The 18,374-nt window shown below is 42.0% G+C and overlaps 1 protein-coding gene across 1 annotated transcript; it reads right to left on the bottom strand.

Moving 5' to 3' along the window:
* Nucleotides 1-404: 404 nt before the first annotated feature.
* Nucleotides 405-17,910, bottom strand: nlrc3 (NLR family, CARD domain containing 3). Its single transcript, XM_080748062.1, is given in 20 exon segments — nucleotides 405-535; nucleotides 1,074-1,157; nucleotides 3,249-3,332; nucleotides 4,809-4,892; nucleotides 5,758-5,841; nucleotides 6,500-6,583; nucleotides 6,983-7,066; nucleotides 8,220-8,303; nucleotides 9,756-9,839; nucleotides 10,224-10,307; nucleotides 11,002-11,085; nucleotides 11,626-11,709; nucleotides 13,074-13,157; nucleotides 13,491-13,574; nucleotides 13,989-14,075; nucleotides 14,731-16,398; nucleotides 16,400-16,440; nucleotides 16,443-16,486; nucleotides 16,859-17,122; nucleotides 17,793-17,910. Coding segments are annotated over 20 exon segments (3,378 nt in total). The 5' UTR covers nucleotides 17,884-17,910; the 3' UTR covers nucleotides 405-444.
* Nucleotides 17,911-18,374: the final 464 nt, after the last annotated feature.

The following is an 18,374-nucleotide window of genomic DNA, read 5'->3' as shown; positions in this document are numbered from 1 at the left end:
CAAAACTTTAACACTTACATTTAAAAAGGACTTTTATTAAAGAAAGGCTGAGGACTGTACTGTACCTGTTTAACCCATGTGTCCCATGACAGGTGTGACAGAAATGTCTAGTATTTGTGTAAAATTTGTATCTGGGGCTTTTTAAACTCATGTTGTGCAGATCTTCACAATAGTGGAGTGGACTCACTTTATCAATTACAGTAGCATATCAACTGGTAGTTTGATAGAGGTGGGTTTATCATGAATATACATGTGCATGAATAATGTAAAATAAAAAAAGTTAAAACATTTATATACACATACAGTATATCGTATGGTGCACTATATTTTAAAGTGATTTGAAATATATATAAATAACAATAACATACAGTAATATCAGAGAGATTTATCCAGCGTCATGATAGAAGGAGGCAGGTATGGGAGCTCTAATTGTCGACCTCTGGTTCAGATATCCACCACACAGTCCAGAGAGTTGGTCTTGATGGCATCAGATATCACCTTTGCCCCGGATTGCCCGATGCCATTTCCCTGCAAGCTACAGCATGGATCATGGCATTAGCAAAAATGGTAGCACACTATTTGACATGTTCCTAGGGCTGTCACGTTTATGAATTTTTTTACGTGACGATTGTCACACACATAATTGCGATTAACGATTTAATTGTGTTTTTGTCACAACACTGGAGCATATGAATAGAAATTACATTTCTGTTTGGCTTTGAAGTTGCACAGGGCAGATATGACAAATAACCTAAATATACAAAGGAACGACAGGTATATTTAATAACTTTATTCTTTATACATTTATAGTGGAAATCTACAATCTACCACCAGATGCATTGTGAGCTTGTAGATCGGCTATTTCCACTACTTTTTGAAAGTGTTTGAAACTATATATGAACATTTCTCAACATGGAAATGATCATGACGATTATGGAAAATAATTGCGATTACCTCAAAATAATCGCGATTAGACGATTATGTCATAATTGTGTCAGGCCTAACATGTTCCATGATGTACTCATAAAAGATCAGTACGGCAAGGGTCCATGTGAAGAGGTGGATTGACTCACTTTATGTAGGTCAGCTGGTGGTTTCCTTTCAAGGCCGTGGCGATGAATATTGCTCCATCCATACCCAGAGAGTTCTCCTGTAGACTGAATACAACAGATCAACATGCATAAATACACACACAGAGAAGCACTCACTACACTCCTGCGTTGTTGATCTTTTGACATCAATTTTTGATTTAGTTTTAGCTCACAACGCATCCTGATTGTAGATCAGCTATTTGCGGTCTACGACAGCTCTAACCAGCTCAGCGGCCTTGCGGTTAGAGTGTCTGCCCTGAGAATGGGAGGTCGGGGTTCGATCCCAGCCAGGGCAATGAGGGCATTCCAAAGTCTCTGAAAAATGGAACCCAGTGTCTGCCTGCATTGACACTCAGCATCAATGGTTGGATTAGGGGTAAGTCCCAGTGACATGAGCCGGAAGGCAACGCTCTCTGTCTACCGAGCAATTTCGTTCCTACTCTCACCTGTGGTCATGAAGTGTGGGTCATGACCGAAAGTATAAGGTCGCGGGTGCAAGCAGCTGAAATGGGTTTCCTCAGTACAGGTGGCTGGTATCTCCCTTAGAGATAGGGTGAGAAGTTCAGTCACCCGAGAGAGAGACTTGGAGTAGTAGCACCGCTGCTTCTACACCTTCGCATCATGAGCTTGTAGATCAGCTATATTCGGTCTGCGACACCAGCACGCACCCATGATGACTTGTCTTAGTTCTACTGGATCTCTTCCCCACTAATCCCTCCCTAACATTTTAGTCTTATTTTTTTACTGATTAAATTGTCAGTATATTTAGGCATAGTTTTAGTCATCGCAGTGTAGTTTTTATTACATTTCCGTCAGTGAAAAAAGGTAGTCGACGACACTCACTGCACTCCTGTCATCAGATGTGAGGTTTTCAGAAAGAAAAGCTATAGCTTGTAATTAAATGAAAGTTAAGTAAGTTAAATGCTGCACCAGACAGGACATTACTTTCTTAATCAAAGAGTTAACATATATACACAGTGTTAGTTCAACTCCTGAGTGTACTGTAAGAAATTAACATCTGTCCTTTTCCCCATCTTACTGTGTACTTTGAATTTATAAGAGCTTTTATATGCATGTTACTCATTTGATCTTGAAACGCATACTTAAGTATGTTCCAGTGGGTCGAGGATTGTGTTACTAAAGTAGAGTTTTCCAGAGGGAATTGGCAAGGATTCAGGGAGAGGGTGAGGTGTTAATTGAACAAGGCAACTCACGTATCAGAGAGCATACTGTTGCTATATTTTGATAACATGAAAGCAATTCCCACAACACTTTGACAACTAGCACAAAGACACAGCCCACTTTCTTTTTTCTTAAATCTGAGATACCGGGGAAAAATAGATCAAGAAAGAATGAACCCCACCCTAGGATTACTTGATTTTCAAGTGATTGATTATTTTTCTTCTCCAATTCATGTTGATACAGTACATGAAGAAAAAAAAAACTTTGCATCGTTAGAATTTCTCTTTGGGTCCCTATACCAACAAGCTCTTTATTTTTCAGAGAATAAACATGTTTTTAATTAACAGTATCATTTAAATGGCACAGTATGTGACAATTATCCTGTTAATGAGTAGTTAGTGACATCACGATCACATTAAAAACCCACTGAATGCCTGACTTTATATTATTTAATGGCCCTTGTTGCCAGCCATTTTGTTTAATTTCGGCTAAACGGCTAACGTGCACGAGTGTGCACGGCCGGGCTATAAACATAGATTTTTTTCTGTCTACATAGCAAAAAAAAGTAAGACGATCCGATAAACGGTTATGGAGATATAGGCCAAAACGTTTATAATGTAATTTGGTGTAAAACAATAACAGAGGAAATATGTCATATCTGAAATACGTGCAAAATTGATATTATATGATATGATATCATATTATATCAAGTTTTCACTCATTTCCTGTATATATATGTTACAGTTAGTTTAAGTGAACATTTTTAGTTTGAGTTGTTTTAAAACCATATTAAAAAAAGTGTGTTAAGTGAGTTTTTGGCACCGGGAACCCTTATTAAAAAGTGTGTAAAGTGTGTTTTTGGCACTCAGGGAGTTTTTAATACCCTAGTAGGCCTAAACCCTTTGTAAGTCAATGTAATCAGTATTACCAAATGGAACACGTGCTCAGCCATGTGTAGATACTGCAGATACTCACTTCAGAGATTTGAGGCTTCTGTTGTGTTTCAAAGCATTGGCCAGGGCCTTGGCTCCCTCCATCCCTACACAGTTCCCTCGCAGGCTGAAACACATTGGACACAGGTAATATTAGGGCAAAGAGAATAGAACAAGAACCAGAATGTAACATTGAGGACAAAATGCTGTTTCAATTTCTGTTGTGCAATCAGAATAATCTTACTGTTGTGTTTTTAAGGATGTCATTGCATGCATTAAGCACAAAATACAAAAAAAGCTTCTTGCTACGAGGAAGAAGAGTGGGAATAATACAAACAAATAAGATAAACAAATAAACCTAGAAATGGAGTGATAGAAGTTCAGAGATAAATGAATACATAAAGGAAATGCGTAGAATATACTGTAAATATAGGTCAACACCCAGTTATTCAGCCCTCAGCTGAATAACATGTCTGGCACAAATTTCTTTATACCTAAAGCCATTAGGCTTATAGACCATATGCTCACGGCGGCCATTTTGCTATTAAGAATGAAATGCCACCCTGTATTTTGAATGAAAAATGCAGACATGGCTGCTATGTGAATATGATCTATTCATTCAAAAAAAAAAAAAAAACGTGTAAGGTGCAGCTGGTGTGCATCACCTTTGTTTGAACATACTGTAACCAAAACCATTCAGTGAGCTATCGATGTTGTATAGTTTATTTGTACTCCAATGTCTCCTCAACCTTCGACTCTACCAAACCACCCACAGCAACTGTGTCTAGTGGCCGAGTTTCATCCACTTTTGACATGTGGCACTCACATGCACTGTGAGCTCTTTTAACAGCAAGGTCACCATCAAGCCTATCCTTAATTGGCTCGATGCAAGTGTGCCTGAACTAATCGTGTAATCTAGGGACATCCTTGTTCTCTGTATTATACAGTCATTAATCATTAGCTGTACTGAATGGGATGTTAATGCAAGTTGCCCTGTCCAGTGGCGTCAGTTCAGAAAAAGCTAAGGTATGGCAACATGACTGGTGTGTTGCCATACCTTAGCAACAGGCATGATACATTTATTTTAAGTACATTTTATTTTTTTCCCTGTTTCTACGGTTTCTTGGGCTGGATATGGCAGCCTGGAATGGTTGTGCAGCTAAACTTGGCATGTTAGTAAACGTATACCACACAACATTGCACCTGTGCAGCTGACCTGCGGAACCTGGGAATATACCATTCTGTCAAGATGGGAGAATACAAGTGTGGAGAATATAATTATAATACCTTGTTAAAGTGACCATTTTGGTCAATTTAGCGTTTGTAGATAGACAAAGAGACATTCATGGATTTATATTTAAAAGTAAAAGTAACTTTTATTTTCCCCCCTTGGCCCAGGGTATGGCAGCTGCATACCCCTGCCATACCCAATTGACGCCCCTGGCCCTGTCAGAGTCTGAGGTTTACAAAGGGAGGTTTCAAGACGAGCAAATGTTCTAAGAAAAGCAACTATGGCCAACTATAGCGTGGACAAAGGTCAAATGACCAAAAGAGATAATAAGCAGAAGACATTGTACATTGTTCAGATATGAACTTAACTTACTCTAGTGTGTGTAGGGCTTTGTTGCACATCAGAGCCTCTGCCATTGCAATGGCTCCACCTGCCCCTGCTGAGACACCCTGGAGACTAGAGAGATACACACGTATAAACATACATACACTGTACATGCATAGTCGACCAAAAGTTTACTTTGAAAAAGGGCCGATGCATCTCCACTTTTAGAGACAAATTTATTTTAGTTTGGCTCTGTCTAAACCAGGGGTTCCCAAACTTTTTTGTCTCAGGGCACCCCATAAATATTTTTTTAATCCGAGGCACCCCTACAGTATAATTTTCTCTCCCAGCACCTTATATTTATAGCATATCGTCGTTGCTGGGTGGAAACCTTATATGTCCAAAACCGTTTGTTTTGTATTTATCATCTATAAAATGTACTAAACAAGTGAAAACAGCTGATCTACAAGCACAGTTGTGTGCTTGTAGATCGTCTGTTTTCACTAGTTTTGTGCGACAGTCTTGTATGATGAAGCAGGGCTTTGCTTTCACCAAGTTTCACATTTGAAACTTGAAGATACGAGGTTTCTGCCCGACAGTGACGATATTTTAGTGATTATGTTGCGAGGAAAACGTTGAGATAATAGCCATTTTGGTTAGAACTGACTGAAAATAACTTTGTACTTCAAGTTTAAAATGATACTAAATATGTTTTCAAGTGTCCAAATAAATTCCAAATATTATCAAATTATCTCGAGGCACCCCTGGACTGCCGTCACGGCACCCTGTCACCCACTTTGAAAACCCCTGGTCTAAACTACAGTATGAAGTCAGGGGTTCGGGTGAGGCGGGTACGATTAGTTCGAACCGAACCGAAATAAATTCATCTCTAAAAGTGGAGTCTGCATCGGCCCTTACATGTTGCAATGATCAGATTTTCTATCGCTTTTGCTCAACATATTGTTTTCAGTAATGTGTAGGTAAAAGTGCTACTAACCATAACGTGGACAGAGTTCTGTTGGTCTTCAGGGCCTCAGCGAGAAAGATGACTCCTTCGTCTCCGATCGCATTCTCTTGTAAACTGCAGCACATACGGACATGCATGAGAACAAATCCATCAACCATGGTGTGGTTAGGGCTGTCACAATTATTACATAATCGTCTTATCGTGATTATTTGACATTATCGCAATTATTTTGTCATAATCGTCATAATCGTGAATGTTGAAAAAATTCCGAAATAGCGGAAATAGCAGATCTACAAGCTCACAACGCGTCGCATCGCGACGCGTTGTGAGCTTGTAGATCAGCTATTTCCACTATCAAAGTTATTTTTCAAGTAGTAAGTTGTCAAATGTCAGTAATTTCTTTGTATATTTAGGTTATGTGTCATATCTACCATGTACAACTTCAAAGCCTAAAAGCCAAACAAAAATGTAATTATCAACGACAAAAACACAATTAAATCGTTAATCGCCAATTATTTGAGTGACAATTAATCGTCATGTAAAATGTCATATCGTGACAGCCCTAGGTGTGGTCCAGTTTTTCCACATCAGTATCATTCTCTAACAGGTAAATCTACCTTTACAAAATGTCCACTGACAGCTGCCACTTTTCAAAGAATAATGAAAATCGATATGAATGGGATACGGGCCAAAGCAAAGACAAAAATATGTGAAAACTATAGAAGTAATGTATAATGCTGCAACGGAAAAGATCAAAGTTGAGGTTTCTTACTCCAGGAGTTGAATTGTGGAATTGGACATCAGTGCATGAGCCAATGCTTTGGTGGCAGTAGACTTGATTAAGTTCCACTGTAGACTGTCAAGAAGTAAAACACAGTACATCAAAATACTAGGCTATTCTGTGAGTATTTGGGCACATTACCTTCTGCTACAAACATTACGTCACTGTCGGGCAGAAACCTTGTATCTCCCAACTTAAGTTTCAAATTTGTAAAGCCCTGCTTCATCATGCAAGACTGTCGCACAAAACTAGTGAGAATAGCAGATCTACAAGCACACAATGTATCCCATGTACTGTTAAGAATGTATGCTATGTATTCATATTACAAGTTCACAATCAAAGGACACAATGGAAATAGGCACTCAAGCTAATTTGTGTTTAATAAAATATACATACGTATACAAATATATGGTCATAATTAAGCATGTTTTGTCAATAAAAACATCAATCAATCAATCAATCAAAAATACTCACTGTAAAGAGGTGAGAGCTCGATTGACCTTGAGTGCTTCAGCTATAGCTTTCACGCCTTCATCATGCAACAGGTTGGCTGTGAGACTGGAATAAAGCAGCACACAAGTAAGTAATACATATATTTATTTAACCCATTTAGGACGGGAAGCCCTTTCGGGTTTTTTTACGGAACATTTCAAGATTGCTATGTGTACAGTATATAGCAACATATATATCTTTTTTGTCGTTTTTTTTGAATAAATATTTTAACGTTTTTCAGTAAACCTAGGTCAAGGTTTTTAGAATCGGTATCAGGCCTAAAAGGTTTCAACATTATGTAACCAAAATGTAACAAATGTAAAACCTTTTTTTTTTTCTCTCTCTCTCACGTATCCCCTGTGTAGTACCTCTGCGTACCCTGCGACCGCAGTTTTCCCGGTGAACCTGAGCGCAACGGTGGGGGCGCGGGAGTGTGGGGAACACACACCACTGACTATTGCCGATGATGGAGAGGGTATATAGCTTTAGGCCTAGGTATTGAGAGGCACTCTTGCTGATTTTGTAAGTGACTCGTCGCCAATTGCAAGATACGTATGTAAAAGTTATTTGGGGCCATGATGATAACCTCTTCTTCCCACTACCAGAAATGTACAGTATATTGTCTGTGTTATTGTTTACAACCACAATTATTCACGTGTGGCAAGATCGCCGTTCCACTAGTTTTACTTGTAGGCTAGTGTAGGCTTAGAAGCCTTTTCAGAAGTTAATTTATTTCCATTTAATGATTTCTTTTATCCTCATCTATCTTGCGCTAATGCACGCAACTGTTTTCGCCATAAAGCCTAGTAGGTTTTTCAGAAGTTAATTTAATGTTTTCCATTTAATGATTTCCTTTATCGTCATCTTGCGCTAATGCACGCAACTGTTTTAAGGTCTTATTTTAGTTGTTTCTCGCAACCCTCCTTGCCCATCGGCCCCCACCATTGTGAACAGGTTCACCGGGAAAACTGCGGCCGCGTGTACCCTAGGGGTACACCTACCCCCATTTGGTCTAAAGAAGTGTAGCGTTACATTTTGATCTTCAACACCACATTACACTGTGTGTGTGTGTGTGTGTGTGTGTATGTGTATGTGTGTGTGTGTGTGTGTGTGTGTGTGTGTGTGTGCGTGCGTGTGCGCTCGTGTGCGTGTGTGTGTGGCCTTGCCCCATCTCTGCATGGTTCAAGGGTCTTTCTTGTGTTTAATGCGTTTGACTCACTCCAGGTTCCTTAGAGAGCTGTTCTCCCGGAGAGCATGGGCCATTTCCTTCGCCCCCTCCACCCCGATGGAGTTCTCCCGCAGGCTGACAAGAAAAGGACACAAATGAAGGGGAGAACAGCAGCAGGCAACTTTTCACTAGAAAGCCTCGGGTCAAGACATTTCATCTATTCCACAAACAACCTTGCCTCACACCTTGTCTACGGCGAACTAACTCACATTTACGGATAATTAACTCATGACTACAATGTCTCCGGGTCGAGACATGAAATGCACGTAGGCCTAGTTCCCCGTCTCAACCACAGCTTCCTGTTTCTCTAAACCAGGGTTCCCCAATAGGCGGCCCGCGGGCCATTTGCGGCCCGCGGGGGGGCTACCGTCTGGCCCCCACCAACCCCAGTAATAATGGTGGTATAAGAGCAGCAACAGCACTAGTATATCGTCGTTGTCGGGTGGAAATCTCGTATCTCCAAATGTGTACGTTCTTTCGCAAATCATACAAGGCCGTCGCACAAAAGTAGTGAAAACAGCAGATCTACAAGCACCGCGAGGCGTTGTGTGCTAGATCGTTGTGTGCTAGATCGTTGTGTGCTAGATGTGTGTAGATCGGCTGTTTTCACTAGTTCAAATCATTTTTAAAATGATAAATGCAAAACGAATGGTTTTGAACATACACGATTTTCACCCGACAACGACGATATCTGAACTGTCGCAGTCGCAGGAGTAGCGGGAACGCCGCCGTCGCCCCCTGCAATGTTGTGGCCCTCGGCTTGGTACCCTAGACATAATTCGGCCCTTGGGGAAAACTAATTGGGGAACCCTGCTCTAAACTCTTAAACCTAAAGTTAATATATTTTTTATTTTATTTTTTAATAAAACAGTCATGGCATTCAAGCACTCTAAAACACTGGTTCCCAAACATTGGTTTGGGACCCATAGTGGGTCACAGACCAATTATTACGGGTCACAACTCAAGTAAAAATCCCATTTTAATGAAAATCTACAAGCTCGCAACGTGGACGCGAAGCGACGCATAGTGCGTTTGTAGATCTGCTATTTTAGTTTGAGTCGTGGGCAAACGTCTAATCTATCTTTGGGGTCTCGACCTGCAAGGTTTGAGGAACCACTTCTCTAAAATACTGCCATCGATGTTTCGTGGCTTCTATTGTAGACGGCAGACATTCCGTTCCTTCCAAGGTCCGGATGCTGCTGTTATGGGGGAGATTACAGAGAAGTCAACATGATGTTGAGAGCAGCACATCGTCGTTGTCGGGTGGAAACCTTGTATGTCCAAAACCGTTTGTTTTGTATTTATAATTGTAAAATGATTTAAACTAGTGAAAACAGACGATCTACAAGCACACAACGCCTCGCACCGCGAGGCGTTGTGTGCTTGTAGATCGGCTGTTTTCACTACTTTTGTGCGATGGCCTTGTATGATGAAGCAGGGCTCTACTTTACGAAAAAAAAATACAAATTTGAAACTTGGAGATACGAGGTTTCTGCCCGACAGTGACGATATGGTATGCTTACTCACTTTAAGGTCACAAGGCCGTGGTTCAGCTTCAGTGCCTGGGTCAAAGACGTCATCCCCTTGTTACTAATGGAGTTACTCTGAAGACTGGTAACAGACCAAAACACACAGAGGAACATGTATGAAAGAAATGCCTCAAAAGCATCAAAGACAACGTTTCATTGGTTTTAAGATGCGGCAGCAGCAAATGACCGGATATGAAAACATTCTATTTAAAATGCTGTTAGGTGTCATGTGAAAAAAGAGAAACTTGGACTCCTCATGCATTGAAGGAAGCATGAGGTCAGTCCGTTGTCTCCCCAGGCGCGGCAGAGGGAGAGCAGAGCCCAGGATTACATAGACAATTGGCACTGGGTGAAAGAAAATGGGTTACAAAATCGAGGAATAAAAAAATAAAAATAAAAATGCTGTTAGTGCAGTATTTGTACGGTATGTGTGGTGTTTTATTGATTAAGGATGAAGTGTACTGACTGCAGAGAGATCAGCGTGTGGTTGACTTTCAGACCCTGGGCCAGGGCGACTGCTCCTTTGTCCCCCAGCTGGTTGCTGCAGAGGCTGGTGACAAGAAAAGGAAATGTGGTTAGAATGTCTTAGAACTACTGGGTTATTTAAAGTACTTACAGTACATACCACGGGTAAACAAATGCCCATGTTAACCAAGGAAGCTCATTTTAACTGCAGCCTCACTATACATTGACAGCACAATCATCAGTGTATTTTGGATTCATGTCAATTTGTGTTTTCAGATATTTAACCACTTGAACCATCAATACTTAATAAAATTGACCTTTCACTCTGTACTGGGTTTGCTCTTTTTCCCCTATACACCAAACCTCAAAAATAGCCGATCTACAAGCTCTGTAGATCTGATATTTTTGGCTACAGTTCTCAGAATATGGACACTAGGGTTCAAAATTAAAAGCTGTTAATATAAAAAGGATTGGAAGATTTGGAGGACCCCCTGTACTAACTCTGAGGACCCCCTAGGGGTCCCGGACCCCCTGTTGAAGACCCCTGTCTATACCCTAGTGTGGGGATTTCCCACACCAAAGTGAGACCAAAGTGAAACAACAGAAAAACAGAATACATACACAGTGTAACAGTATAATTGTGCTGCATTTTACTCTGCCACTGTTTTGGATGGTTGGCTGTCTGTGCTATTGTATTTGATGTTGAATGCAATATCAATTTAATATGTGAAATATATCCTCCTCAGTGTGATGAAAGTAATGGGATGTGTTACGGATACATCAGCTCTGTGAGTGTCCGGTTGATCTTCAGCGCATCAGCAATCCTCTTGGCTCCCTCCGCTCCGATTGAGTTCTTCTGAACACTGGAATCATCACAGGGAGATCAAAGACAAGAAACGTAAGAATGTGAGAAAGACACACAGCGTGTACAATTGCAACTCCCTCATACAGTATGTACAGTATATACTACAGTATACTTGCACAGTAGGTTGCAACATGTGCACAACACAACTCAGTTCTTATACACTTAAAATTAAGACCTGCAATCCATTATTATGTATTATTACTTTAATCATTATCTAATGCTTTAACTATAAAAAAAATAGCAGATCTACAAGCTCGCAGCGAATATATTGACCCGATTCTATAAATGTATCCTAAATCCTAACAGGTTTCTGAAAAACCTATGTTTCTGTCAGTGGTGCTCAAACCTTTACATGTAAAGGACCCTTAAAATTAAATGTATTTGTCCACGGACCCCCATGTTGAAATATTATGTATCAGGGGCCCCCCAGTAGCAAATATTTGAGTTAATATTTTGACTTCCAAGTGTTAATATTTTGGGGGTCTGAAAAGGTTGAGGACCACTGATGTGGATGACAGGTGCTTGGAGGTAAACTTACTTCAGCGAGACAAGCTTGCGGTTGGTCAGCAGCACCTCTGCCAGAGCCCGAGCACCCTCCTCCTCAATGGAGTTGTTCTGGAAGCTGGCACGCAGTGACAACAATGAGGCACAACACATCGAACACTAAAGGGGGGTTTATTTATACTTTGATTATTTTCTTTGTGGGACGCAAGCAGGCCTGGAATTTCATCATTTTAGGGGCAAGGCCACATGGCCTTTGGTGTTGTCCATTTTTTAAGGGCAGGAAGGCCAAATGCCAGGGCAGGAAGGCCATCAAATAAAACAAGATTTTAGTCCATTGAAATAATTAATTGAATTCAAGGGTTAAGGATGTATTGGTATTTACAATCTGATCAGCCCTGCACAAATCAAAGATACTGGATTGGTTTACGAATGGGGAATACACTGGTGTCTACATGACAAGAAAGAGACAGGTGTCTACGTATTGACAAGACAGAGACAGAGGAGAAAGTAGAACAGTCAGCTGGGGCATTAAGGCCACTGTGGCCTCAGGGCATGCCATTTTTCAGAGGGGCACAAGGCCAAACTGAGGGGCAACGACGGCCATGGCCTCCCTGATATTCCTGCCCTGGTCGCAAGTGAATATTTCCTACTGTACCTTTTTTAATTATTTCAAAAGATTTTCAGAAATTAAAAAATAATAATAATCCAAATGATATCCAGAAGTGTGATGAAGGTGCTCTTTGCTGGGAACTGAAGATACTAAAGAGAAACCAAGGCACCCTTCTTTCGAAATTAAGGATATGGCTACACAGAGCTGGATATTTCTGAAGCTAGACATTTTTTTTGTGCTGTTGGGGCTTGCAGCCACATGAAGCTGGATATTTCGGCCACGAAGCTGGATAATTTTAAAACCGGATAAATAAGTGAAAACATTGAAAAATATCCGATTCACTGGATCCGGGTAGACACGGTACCCGGATATCTCTTAAGACTTACTGTGTGTGTGCTTGTTCCCCAATGGAGGTCTGGGGACTCAGATTATTTTAGACCTAGATATCTTTCTCGTGTGGACCTAGATATTTTTGTATGTGGATATCTGAAAAACCGCGATATATGGAAAATCCAGCTCTGTATAGCCATGGCCTAAAAAGCCTTTATTATGTGGTGGCTAATTCATATTTGAATAACACATTTCAGCATTCTTCAGGGTAATTCAAATAATATATTATACCGTATACTGTATATACACAGTATGAATATTCTAGGATTTTCCAAAATAATTAAAATTAATTTGAAAAGGTTGGTAAACACTGGGTGTCGTACACCGAACTTAGCCAATCTACAAACTCACATGATGTCAAAGCGTGACACATAGTGAGCTTGTAGATCTGCTATTATCAACGCACAACGTGGTGCACAGTCAAGACTACTGTATATTAAGCATGAATCAGGCCAGTGCAAGCATCTGGTATTTTCCCTTACTTGATTGACAGCAGGACTTGGTTCATTTTGAGGGCTTCTGCCAGTAACTTAACTCCTTTGGATCCAATGTTGTTGCTATGGACACTGAAATACAAAAAGATGTAGACATGAGGCTACAGGAATGGTACTATAATAACTGGAACAATAATTGTAATCAATACTTCTAAATCAGGCGAGGAAAACATTGTGGTTTTTAATGTCACAAGAAGATTAGGCTGACTGTAATTTTCTTGAATACCAATCAATACAAGTACGGCTATAAAGGTCACCTGCAGGTTGTGCATTGTGTATTATTATTGTGTATACTTACCTTGATCAATCAATATCATCACTGAAGCAATGCAGAGTGCCATTAATTTGTATTAACAATAATTGCAATGATCGTAGCATAGTGTCAAATAGTAGTATTTCACTCACTCTAGTGTGGTTAGCGTCCTGTTAACCAAGAGAGCACGGCTGAGGGCTTTGGCACCTTTGTTGCTGATCTTATTCTCTGCAAGACTGGTAGGACAAAGGAAACGATGGATTGAGGATTATGGCTTAGGCTGCTGCTAAATCGGCATTCTCCATAAAAAGAGCAACTAGAGATCATCTTTTGAAATGGATATGCTTATCATAGTTGTCGGGTAGAAACCTCGTATCTCCAAGTTTCAAATTTGTACGTTCTTTCGCAAAGTGAAGCCCTGCTTCATCGTACAAGGCCGTCGCACAAAAGTAGTGAAAATGGCAGATCTACAAGCACACAACGCCTCGCGGTGCGAGGCGTTGTGCGCTTGTAGATCGGCTGTTTTCACTAGTTTAAATCATATTTAAAATGAAAAAATGCCAAACGCATGGTTTTGGGTTTTCACTCGACAACGATGTTATGTTTTTTGTGTGATGAATGCATGATGATCGATGCAAGCGTGACCTGACCTTAACTTCTGGATATGGCAGTCTTTGGCACTCAGCAAGCTTCCCAGCAGTTCCATGACATCATCTTTGAGGTGATTATTCTCTAGCCTGAAAAACAGTCAAAGTCATGTTTTCACCTCTGAAATACTCAATAAGATTTCCTGTAGATCAACAACAATGGCATTTCAGTTTCTCTGGAAATGTTTCGCAGTGAGTATCTGGATTGCTAAATTAATTTAAAAAAGATATAAATTTCTCCTGTGATCTCTCAAAATGTCATGTTATACTGTGATGCAACCCATTTATATGTATTTTCAAAGCAAACGTTTGTAACTCAAATTTTGCTTCTGGGTGGTCCCTGGAACTAAATATTTTGAGATGGGGGTCCGTGGCCAAATACATATCAGTTTGGGGGTCCTTCACATGAAAAGGTTTGAGCACCACTGACATGGTAGTCTCTCAAGAACAGACTAACTGAGCTCCAGTTAAGCGAAAAGGACCTTTTCTTTGACGATGGCTATAACCAGATTGCTGACATAGAAACAGAGGTTTTTCAAAAAATCTTAGAAGGATTCAAAAGACACTTATAGAATCGGGTCAACATTTTCACGATTTTTCAAAAATAGCAGATCTACAAGCTCGCAGCGCGGCACTTGGTGCCGCGCTGTGAGCTTGTATATCTGCTATTTTTCTATAGTTAAAGCAGTCAATAATTCTAGGCCTAAATGGGTTAAGAGAAGAATTTATTAATTGAGGATCTAACCTTAGACAGCTACAGTACAGCAGCTGTGGGAGCAGACATTTAACCGTAGTGTAGGTCAAACAAGCAGTTAGGTTGAACTCTTCGCTGCACTCGGTGGACACGTGCAGCAGGTAGGCCAGCACGACACAATGGCCATGTGTCAACTTCCCACCCAGGCTGCCAGCACGCAGGTCTTCCTCCACGCTCCTCAGCAGCTCTACGTGTTGCAGCTCCTGCAGACAGTAGGCCAGATTGACCGCGCGCAAGGAAACCACAGAGCTCCCATGGGCCAGGAGACCTTGTATAAACCCCGCCGCCCATGCCTTCTGGCCACCGTCGTCTTTCCCAAGGGCCAACAGCCCCGCGAGAGGTTTCGCAGCCACTGGGCACAGCAGTCCCGCCAGGAAGCGCACGAACACGTCCAGGTGCCCGACGTCGTCTTGCTGCGAGTGCTGCAAGGCGCTCCTGAAGTGGTTCTGGAAGCCGATCTTGGGCCAAGACATTGTGCTCTCTGAGAACAGGTCAAAGATGGCCCGCTTGGAGGAGACGTGGTAGTACGTGGCTGCCAGGAACTCCTGCATGGTCAAATGCGTGAACCGGTACACCGTGCAGATGACGGACTCCTCGTGGATAAGGACACCAGCACCAAGGCTGCTCTGGGTGGATGGTAGATCTACCCCGTAGGTCTTGAGGTCCTGCTCGCTGAACGTGTACTTGTGCTTGAGGAGCCCATAGAATGCCAGCCGCCCGAGGCTGCCCATCAACTTTCGATTACTTCCATGAAGATGCTCCAGCTTTACAGGCTCCCTGCCTCTTGGTTCACCTGCTTCTGCCTTCATGGCGCAGAAGTGGCCGTAGAGTTCCGTACACGTCCTTGGGAGGCTTTCCTGGCTGTCCGTCTGCATGAGGTACCTCAGGGTGTCGGTTGCCAGCTGGCAAATTCTTGGCACATAGGACATCAACATTAAGATCTTATGGGACTCCAAGTGCTCCCATATTCTATCGACAAAGTCCTTCTCCGACATGTAGTGGTTTAGGAAGGTTTGGATATCCACGGGGCTAAAGCCCGGGATCTCAGTCACCCTGTCGACCAGTCCTCCGGGGATCTGGGAAGCCATTGTCGGCCTGGATGTCACCCATACCGAGGCCTCCGGGAACAGGTTCCCCTGGATGATGTTGGTGACCAGGTCATCGACGGACACCTCTTTCGCGGGGTCCGTGCAGGGCGCCGCGTCGGAGAAATTCAAACGACAGCGGAATTCATCCAAGCCGTCGAATATCAGCAACACCCGGCAAGAGCCGCTCAAAACAAGACTGGGGTCTAGTAAATGAGGAAAGGCTAGCTTGATCAGCCTCTCGGCTGAGATCTTCTCCAAGCAATTCAGCTCCCAGAAGGCAAAGGGCAGGACGAAGCTCACATCCGCGCAAATAGACCCTTGGCCCCACTGCCTGACGAAGTGTCGAACCAAGGCACTTTTGCCAACCCCCGCCACCCCCATCGTCACGGAGACCCTCGGAGGCAGACTGACCCGTGTCAGGGGGTCAAACAGCTTGGACAGGCCAAGCTGCCGAATCTGACTTCTCCACTGCAGCGTGCCGCCTCGAGTGGCTGCCACCTGCATGAGATCGTGTTCCTTCTGCTGGAGGTCAGAAGGCCCGTCAACCAGAAGCAAGGCTCGGGAGGAGACGCTCAGGCTGGGGTGACTGATGGAGTCCCTGGCTTTGTGTTGGCTGTACTGCTGTAAAAGCACCTCCTTGTGTTCCTTCACCATGGGGTCTGGAAACAAAACACAAATTGACTCGGAAAATGAGTAAGGTGTGACTGACGGTTGTGGCTGTGCCATGCATGTACAGAAAGCAAATTGAGTTCCCCATTGACTTGAATGGGGAAAATTCAAATGGTAAGACAGAAAGTGTGACTCACGTCCCGGCAGCCACACTTTTATGCCCATATATGGAGATCCCTTTTGTCATCAATATTAAGCCCATATCTGGGAATGCCATATATATGGACATATTGTGTCAGACGCGAGTCTCACTTGTAATTCGGTCTTTGTCCCTTTAATGCCCATATATGGAGATTTTATTCCCGTATATGGAGATCCCTCTTAGGGTGTCTTACTAGTAGTTAAAACAGCAGGTCCATTACCATGTTTTGTGATGAGCTGGGATATCACAGAGGCGGAATTCTCGATATAGGCTCGAAGAGCATCTGAGCTTTGAGGGTCCTTTCTGGTGAGGATGGTGGTTAACATGTCAACTCGCTCGTGCAACTGGCCGGGGGCAAGGATGCGGGTCTCCTCGGCTGCGCTCAGCAGATCCAGCGCTCTCATGTGGGACAGCGCCCCCTCCAGGAATGCGGTAGTAATGAAGCGCTGAAACTGCTGCTGATGCTTGTGGATCCAGCCAGTGTCTGGGCCAAAAGAGAAGAGGGAAGAAACTGGTGGATCCTAGTCACTGGACTGTGGACGCCATAATAATGATAGCTTTTGCAGCACATCATCACAAGCTGAGATTCCTTTCTGTTACATTTTGGATTACACTAATTCAAGTACATTAATTTTCTTTAATAGTAGTAAGCGTAGTGAAGATACAGAGGAGTGGTTCTTGTATGGGTCTGTCCACTCCGCTCAATATACTTTAGGTAGGTACAGGTACAGTAAGTAATAGGGCTGGTAAATTAATACCGGTATTCACATTTCTAATATTCCTCGAATATGGGGAATACATGTATATTTCAATATAAAAATGGATATTCAAATTATTTTGATGTATATTATGTATGTTTACTTGACAGGGACAATCTATTAAGTTATAAAAACAAACAAAATATTATAATAATAAGATATCCCCATAGAAAGGATACCAGCAGAAGAGGGACAGCGTGTGCACTGCTCGGAACAAATACAAATATAAAATATATTTTGTATGAGTTTAAAACTTTATAAATCGTTTTTTTTTGTATTGTCCCTGTCAATAATCATATAAAATAAATAAAAAGGCCAATTTATAAGACCAATATTAGCATTTAATTTCTGAGGAATGTTAACAGCCCTAGTAAGATGACGTGACCTTCACGATACCTTCCATGTCCTCCTTTGTTGAACAAGAGGGTGTAGATTGGAGGTCCACATAGCAGTCTGCCTGCCATGCAATGCGGTTGCTTCGCTCCATGGGTGTCCCTCTCCATAGGAGAGTGGAATGATTCCTACCTTGAAATATTAGAGCCTCCTCAGCCTACGCCACCTGTAACACATACCAAGAGTTATGGTTATGTCTAGGCATAGACACAGTGACACATTTCCGTTGTTTGTTTATGGTTATGTTGTCATAGTAGTGGGATAAATATGTAACAAGAATAGGCTAATGTGTTCACTTCCGTCAGAAAGCGTGAACATTTGCACCTAGGGGTTTTTTTGTGCGCTGAATTAAAAAAATGGAAGGATCCAAGCACTTTTCCCATTCCTTGGGCTAAAAATGGACCCTACAAAACTGTGAAAAGTGATGACTCGTCACTAAACCATACTAAACCATAGTTTTGTGGGGTCCATTTTTAGCCCAAGGAATGTTTTTCGTGCAAAACAAATGCTTGCAATGGATTCAGAATCATGAAAAACCCCTAGATAGACCCCTCACATGCTACTTAAAGGGGCACTCCACCACTT

The sequence above is a fragment of the Nannobrachium achirus genome, assembly GCF_963921795.1.
Source record: "Nannobrachium achirus genome assembly, chromosome: 18".
Classification (NCBI taxonomy): Eukaryota; Metazoa; Chordata; class Actinopteri; order Myctophiformes; family Myctophidae; genus Nannobrachium; species Nannobrachium achirus.
Note: the sequence above shows the minus strand (reverse complement) of the source record. Positions and strands in the feature narration are given on the sequence as shown.